General features: G+C 49.5%; 2 protein-coding genes across 2 annotated transcripts in view; one reads left to right on the top strand and one right to left on the bottom strand.

Annotated features, from left to right (window-relative positions):
• Positions 1–5,958, bottom strand: part of LOC133447770 (collagen alpha-1(IV) chain-like) — a 9,199-nt gene extending 3,241 nt beyond the window's left edge. The window contains exons 1-3 of the mRNA XM_061726496.1: positions 5,886–5,958; positions 4,608–5,456; positions 3,388–4,543 (exon numbers count right to left, since the gene is read on the bottom strand). Of these exons, the coding sequence (XP_061582480.1) occupies positions 3,388–4,543; positions 4,608–5,456; positions 5,886–5,958 (2,078 nt within the window). The remainder of the gene's footprint in view (positions 1–3,387; positions 4,544–4,607; positions 5,457–5,885) is intronic.
• mgat4b (alpha-1,3-mannosyl-glycoprotein 4-beta-N-acetylglucosaminyltransferase B) overlaps positions 5,881–7,500 on the top strand; it is a 55,230-nt gene continuing 53,610 nt past the window's right edge. The window contains exon 1 of the mRNA XM_061726156.1: positions 5,881–6,076. Coding sequence (XP_061582140.1) covers positions 5,980–6,076 — 97 coding nt within the window. The 5' untranslated portion in view covers positions 5,881–5,979. The remainder of the gene's footprint in view (positions 6,077–7,500) is intronic.

Raw genomic sequence — 7,500 nt, 5'->3', positions numbered from 1 at the left:
CCTATGTACATGTACACACCTATCCATACATACCTATATACATGTACACACCTATCCATACATACCTATATACATGTACACACCTATCTATACATACCTATGTACATGTACACACCTATCTATACATACCTATGTACATGTACACACCTATCTATACATACCTATGTACATGTACACACCTATCTATACATACCTATGTACATGTACACACCTATCTATACATACCTATGTACATGTACACACCTAACCACTCTCACACACCAGCCAGAGCTCTGAGGTCGTCAAATCAGTTACTTTTAGACGTCCCGAAATCTAGGCTCAAAACTAGAGGTGACCGAGCTTTTGCGGTGGCCGGCCCTAAGCTGTGGAATAGTTTGCCACTAACTGTTAGATCTGCCCAGACCCTAGTGGTTTTTAAGTCTTCTTTGAAAACGTATTTATTTTCTTTGGCTTTTAGTGTGTGACAACTTAGTTCCCCACATCTGTGTGAAGTGATTGTTTTTTATTGTATTTTATTACTATTTTATTGATCATTTTAGTATGTTAGTGATTTTATTGTTTCTACACTGGGTACTGTGTTTTTCTTTTGGTATTGTTTTATTCTCTTGTATGCTGTACAGCACTTTGGTCGACCTCGGTCGTTTTTAAATGTGCTTTATAAATAAAATTGACATTGACATTGACATACCTATGTACATGTTCACACCTATCCATACATACCTATGTACATGTACACACCTATCTATACATACCTATGTACATGTACACCTATCTATATATACATACCTATGTACATGTACACACCTATCTATATATACCTATGTACATGTACACCTATCTAGATATACATACCTATGTCCATGTACACACCTATCTATACATACCTATGTACATGTACACCTATCTATATATACATACCTATGTACATGTACACACCTATCTATACATACCTATGTACATGTACACCTATCTATATATACATACCTATGTACATGTACACACCTATCTATACATACCTATGTACATGTACACACCTATCTATAAATACCTATGTACATGTACACACCTATCTATACATACCTATGTACATGTACACACCTATCCATACATACCTATGTACATGTACACACCTATCCATACATACCTATGTACATGTACACACCTATCCATACATACCTATGTACATGTACACACCTATCTATATATACATACCTATGTACATGTACACACCTATCTATATATAACTATGTACATGTACACACCTATCTATACATACCTATGTACATGTACACACCTATCTATACATACCTATGTACATGTACACACCTATCTATACATACCTATGTACATGTACACACCTATCTATACATACCTATGTACATGTACACACCTATCTATACATACCTATGTACATGTACACACCTATCCATACATACCTATGTACATGTACACACCTATCCATACATACCTATGTACATGTACACACCTATCTATATATACATACCTATGTACATGTACACACCTATCTATATATAACTATGTACATGTACACACCTATCTATACATACCTATGTACATGTACACACCTATCTATACATACCTATGTACATGTACACACCTATCTATACATACCTATGTACATGTACACACCTATCCATACATACCTATGTACATGTACACACCTATCTATATATACCTATGTACATGTACACACCTATCTATACATAACTATGTACATGTACACACCTATCTATACATACCTATGTACATGTACACACCTATCTATACATACCTATGTACATGTACACACCTATCTATACATACCTATGTACATGTACACACCTATCTATACATACCTATGTACATGTACACACCTATCCATACATACCTATGTACATGTACACACCTATCTATACATAACTATGTACATGTACACACCTATCTATACATACCTATGTACATGTACACACCTATCTATACATAACTATGTACATGTACACACCTATCTATATATACATACCTATGTACATGTACACACCTATCTATATATACCTATGTACATGTACACACCTATCTATACAGACATACTGAATAAAATTTCTTCGTCCTCCAGACTGTAGTTTTCTACGTGGCGCCACCAGGTCCGACCACCAGAGGGAGCTGCAGACCAGAACCAGGAACCAGAACTAGATCCATCCATCCATCATCCATCATCCATCATCCATCATCCATCATCCATCATCCATCATCCATCATCCATCATCCATCCATCCATCCATCCTTCCATTCATCCATCCATCCATCCAATTATTTTCTATCCATCCATCCATCCATCCATCCATCCATCCATCCATCCATCCATCCATCCATCCATCCATCCATCCATCCATCCATCCATCCATCCATCCATCCATCCATCCAATTCAATTCAATTCAATTTTATTTATATAGCGTCTAGAGACATCTGTTGTCTCTAGACGCTTTCAGAGATCCAGAACATGAACATAAACATGAACATAAACATAAACATAAACATAAACATAAACATAAACATAAACATAAACATAAACATAAACATAAACATAAACCCCCGAGCAATTATTACATAAACAATGGCAGGTAAAAACTCCCATAGTGGGAGAAAAGCCTTAAGCCAAACAGTGGCAAGGAAAAACTCCCCTTTAGGAGGGAAGAAACCTTGAGCAGGACCAGGCTCATAAGGGGGGACCCTCCTGCCGAAGGCCAGACTGGGGGAGTCAGGGACGTCAGCAGCACACAGCAGGCAGGTGGAAGCAGCAGCGGGATGACCAGAGGTGGTGGGGGGGGGGGCGTCAGCAGCACACAACAGATATCCACGTAGGCAGGTGGAAGCAGCAACGGGATGACCGGGACCGCAGGCCAGAACGCAGCTCCCGAAGCTCTGGCCTGCAAACATGCACAAAAGAGAAAAAAGGGGGCTAGCACAAGAAACTACAGGAACGATGGACAAAACAATAGCTATGGGATATTTATAATAAATAAAAATGGAAATGGAGAAGAGAGGAAGGGAAAAGGAGAGGAGAAGAAGGGTGAGAGGCACCGCCAAGCGGATCATGTCGGTGCCCCCCTGCAGCAGAAGCCTATAGCAGCATATCTACCACCAAGCTATATTTGAGACTAACTATTATAGTCTTGTTCTATAGCTGCAACTATGACTACTGACTCTAACACACTAGAGTTTACACTACCTAGAGATTTACCAACACCAGCTAGAGGTTTACTAAACACTAACTATAGGCTTTACTAAACAGAAAGGTTTTAAGTTCAGTTTTAAAGGTGGAGGTGGTGTCAGCCTCCTTAACCCAGATTGGAAGTTGGTTCCATAGTAATGGTGCCTGATAGCAGAACGCCCGCCCCTTTACTCCCTGGTCTCTCTGGACCCCCTTTACTCCCTGGACCCCCTTTACTCCCTGGTCTTTCTGGACCCCCTTTACTCCCTGGACCCCCTTTACTCCCTTTACTCCCTGGACCCCCTTTACTCCCTGGACCCCCTTTACTCCCTGGTCTTTCTGGACCCCCTTTACTCCCTGGACCCCCTTTACTCCCTGGTCTTTCTGGACCCCCTTTACTCCCTGGACCCCCTTTACTCCCTGGTCTTTCTGGACCCCCTTTACTCCCTGGACCCCCTTTACTCCCTTTACTCCCTGGACCCCCTTTACTCCCTGGACCCCCTTTACTCCCTGGTCTTTCTGGACACCCTTTACTCCCTGGACCCCCTTTACTCCCTGGTCTCTCTGGACCCCCTTTACTCCCTGGACCCCCTTTACTCCCTTTACTCCCTGGACCCCCTTTACTCCCTGGTCTTTCTGGACCCCCTTTACTCCCTGGACACCCTTTACTCCCTGGACACCCTTTACTCCCTGGTCTTTCTGGACCCCCTTTACTCCCTGGACCCCCTTTACTCCCTGGACCCCCTTTACTCCCTGGTCTCCCTGGACCCCCTTTACTCCCTGGACCCCCTTTACTCCCTGGTCTTTCTGGACCCCCTTTACTCCCTGGACACCCTTTACTCCCTGGACACCCTTTACTCCCTGGACACCCTTTACTCCCTGGTCTTTCTGGACCCCCTTTACTCCCTGGACCCCCTTTACTCCCTGGTCTCTCTGGACCCCCTTTACTCCCTGGACCCCCTTTACTCCCTTTACTCCCTGGACCCCCTTTACTCCCTGGACCCCCTTTACTCCCTGGTCTTTCTGGACCCCCTTTACTCCCTGGACCCCCTTTACTCCCTGGTCTTTCTGGACCCCCTTTACTCCCTGGACCCCCTTTACTCCCTGGTCTTTCTGGACCCCCTTTACTCCCTGGACCCCCTTTACTCCCTTTACTCCCTGGACCCCCTTTACTCCCTGGACCCCCTTTACTCCCTGGTCTTTCTGGACACCCTTTACTCCCTGGACCCCCTTTACTCCCTGGTCTCTCTGGACCCCCTTTACTCCCTGGACCCCCTTTACTCCCTTTACTCCCTGGACCCCCTTTACTCCCTGGTCTTTCTGGACCCCCTTTACTCCCTGGACACCCTTTACTCCCTGGACACCCTTTACTCCCTGGTCTTTCTGGACCCCCTTTACTCCCTGGACCCCCTTTACTCCCTGGACCCCCTTTACTCCCTGGTCTCCCTGGACCCCCTTTACTCCCTGGACCCCCTTTACTCCCTGGACCCCCTTTACTCCCTGGTCTTTCTGGACCCCCTTTACTCCCTGGACACCCTTTACTCCCTGGACACCCTTTACTCCCTGGACACCCTTTACTCCCTGGTCTTTCTGGACCCCCTTTACTCCCTGGACCCCCTTTACTCCCTGGTCTCTCTGGACCCCCTTTACTCCCTGGACCCCCTTTACTCCCTTTACTCCCTGGACCCCCTTTACTCCCTGGTCTTTCTGGACCCCCTTTACTCCCTGGACACCCTTTACTCCCTGGACACCCTTTACTCCCTGGTCTTTCTGGACCCCCTTTACTCCCTGGACCCCCTTTACTCCCTGGTCTCCCTGGACCCCCTTTACTCCCTGGACCCCCTTTACTCCCTGGACCCCCTTTACTCCCTGGTCTTTCTGGACCCCCTTTACTCCCTGGACACCCTTTACTCCCTGGACACCCTTTACTCCCTGGACACCCTTTACTCCCTGGTCTTTCTGGACCCCCTTTACTCCCTGGACACCCTTTACTCCCTGGACACCCTTTACTCCCTGGTCTTTCTGGACCCCCTTTACTCCCTGGACCCCCTTTACTCCCTGGACACCCTTTACTCCCTGGACACCCTTTACTCCCTGGTCTTTCTGGACCCCCTTTACTCCCTGGACCCCCTTTACTCCCTGGTCTCCCTGGACCCCCTTTACTCCCTGGACCCCCTTTACTCCCTGGACCCCCTTTACTCCCTGGTCTTTCTGGACCCCCTTTACTCCCTGGACACCCTTTACTCCCTGGACACCCTTTACTCCCTGGACACCCTTTACTCCCTGGTCTTTCTGGACCCCCCTTACTCCCTGGACCCCCTTTACTCCCTGGACCCCCTTTACTCCCTGGTCTCCCTGGACCCCCTTTACTCCCTGGTCTCCCTGGACCCCCTTTACTCCAGGTCTCCCGTGTATCACGTGACCAGCAGCGGTTAACGCGTCTCCTCTCAATTACTTCATTTATAGAGTTTATTTAAACCACTCTCACCCCCCCATCCTTCTCTCTCTCTCTCCTCCGTCTCTCTACCTGCTTGTCTCCTCCCCCTCGGGTAGACCCCCCCCTCCATCATCCCCCCATCATCCCCTCCTCCTCCTCCTCTTCAGTCTGGCTGCTGCCGCCGTCCTGGACGCAGCTCCGCCGCTCCTCCGCTCCGCTCCGCCGCTTCTGCCCTCTACCTGCGCCCCCGTACACCCCCCCCCAGCCCGGCCCCCTGCCCGGCCCCCGGACCCCCCGCCCGGCTGCGGGCATCATGCCCCCGGCGCTCCGGAGATGAGGCTCCGACATGTCTCCTTCCTGACGGCGTTGTTGTTCGGGCTGTGCGGGCTGGTCTCCCTGTCCTGGTACACCGCCTTCAGCAGCTCCAGAGGTAAATAAGGGGGGGGGCAAGGACCTGGACCTGGTCCGGGACCGGGACCGGGTCCTGGTCCAGGATCCTGCAGCCACGGTGGTGGAGATGTTCGGGGGCTGCTCGATTTGGCATGCGGCACCGTCCGGAGCGGGGGGGCGGGGTGGGTTTGGGGGGTGGGGGGGTGCTGCATGTTTCTGTAGCAGTGAGGTAATGAAGGTGCGTTTGGTTTGCGGAGCAGGGCGGCCGACGTGGGGGGGTAGGTGGGGGGCGGGGGCTGAGGGATGCTGGGAGAACAGGTGTGTCACACGGAGGTTTGGTTGCTCCTGATGAAGGTGATGGATGGGGGGGGCTGCCTGGTGGTCGGCGTCTGGTTCTGGACAGGGCGTGTGTGTGTGTGTTGGGGGGGGGGGGTTGGTTTGATTTATGTAGCGGAGTCTCCAGCGCAGACGGGAGGATCTACCACATGATGGATGAGGGGGGGGTGGTGGTTGGTTCAGGTGCACCTTGTTTGGTTGTTTGGGGGGGGGCTAGCAGCAGGGGTGGGGGGTCACGGCGACATGGCTGATGAAGGGGACGGAGTCTAGAGGGAGTCCAGATAAAGTCTAGATGAAGTCCAGAGGTAGTCTAGAGGGAATACGGAGGGAGTCTAGATAGAGTCTAAGAGGAGTCTAGAGGGAGTCTAGTAGTAGTCCAAAGGGAATTTAAGAGGAGTTTAGGGAGTCCGGAAGTAGTCCAGAGGGAGTAGTAGTGCAAAGGGAGTTTATAAGGAGTCTAAGAGGAGGCAGTCTAGAGGGAGTAGAATCGGAGTCCAGACGGAGTCTAGAAGGAGTCTAGAGGGAGTCTAGATGGACTAGATGGAGTTCACAGGGTCTAGAGGGAATCCGGAGGGAGTCCAGAGGGGAGTCCAAAGTCCAGATGGAGTCCAAAGGGAGTCAGAGGGAATCACAGCAGAGGGAGTCTTCAGGCGACGACCCTCCATCTGTGACGCACAAATGAAACTGTCCCCATGTCTGTGAAGACCCTCGACGCCTCTGGGGGTCAAGATAGCTAACAAAACACCTGATCCCGAACCGATGAAGAGAGTCTGTTCCTGCGGTCCTGCAGAGATTCCTCCTGGACGGTTCTTTGTCCCGGTTCTGGTGGATCAGACCCAGACCGGGACACTTTCTGACCACCAAGGAGCTGCTTGGTTGGGTTCTGATTCTGGAGATCAGGGTGGAGGTCTGGGTGGAGGAATTGTATTGGCTAGGCGGGTCTGGTACCCCTGTTGTGGTCCGGGTCCAGGAACCACCTGATGAGGATGATTGACAGGTCTCTGGAACCTTCAGCATCAACAGAATCACTCAGAGCTTCAACCAGAACATGAATGCTGTAATCCTGCTTTGGTCTCCGTCTGCTGACAATCAATCTGACGGATCAATGAAGACCTTTATTGATCACAG

The sequence above is a fragment of the Cololabis saira genome, chromosome 7 (assembly GCF_033807715.1).
Source record: "Cololabis saira isolate AMF1-May2022 chromosome 7, fColSai1.1, whole genome shotgun sequence".
Classification (NCBI taxonomy): Eukaryota; Metazoa; Chordata; class Actinopteri; order Beloniformes; family Belonidae; genus Cololabis; species Cololabis saira.
Note: the sequence above shows the minus strand (reverse complement) of the source record. Positions and strands in the feature narration are given on the sequence as shown.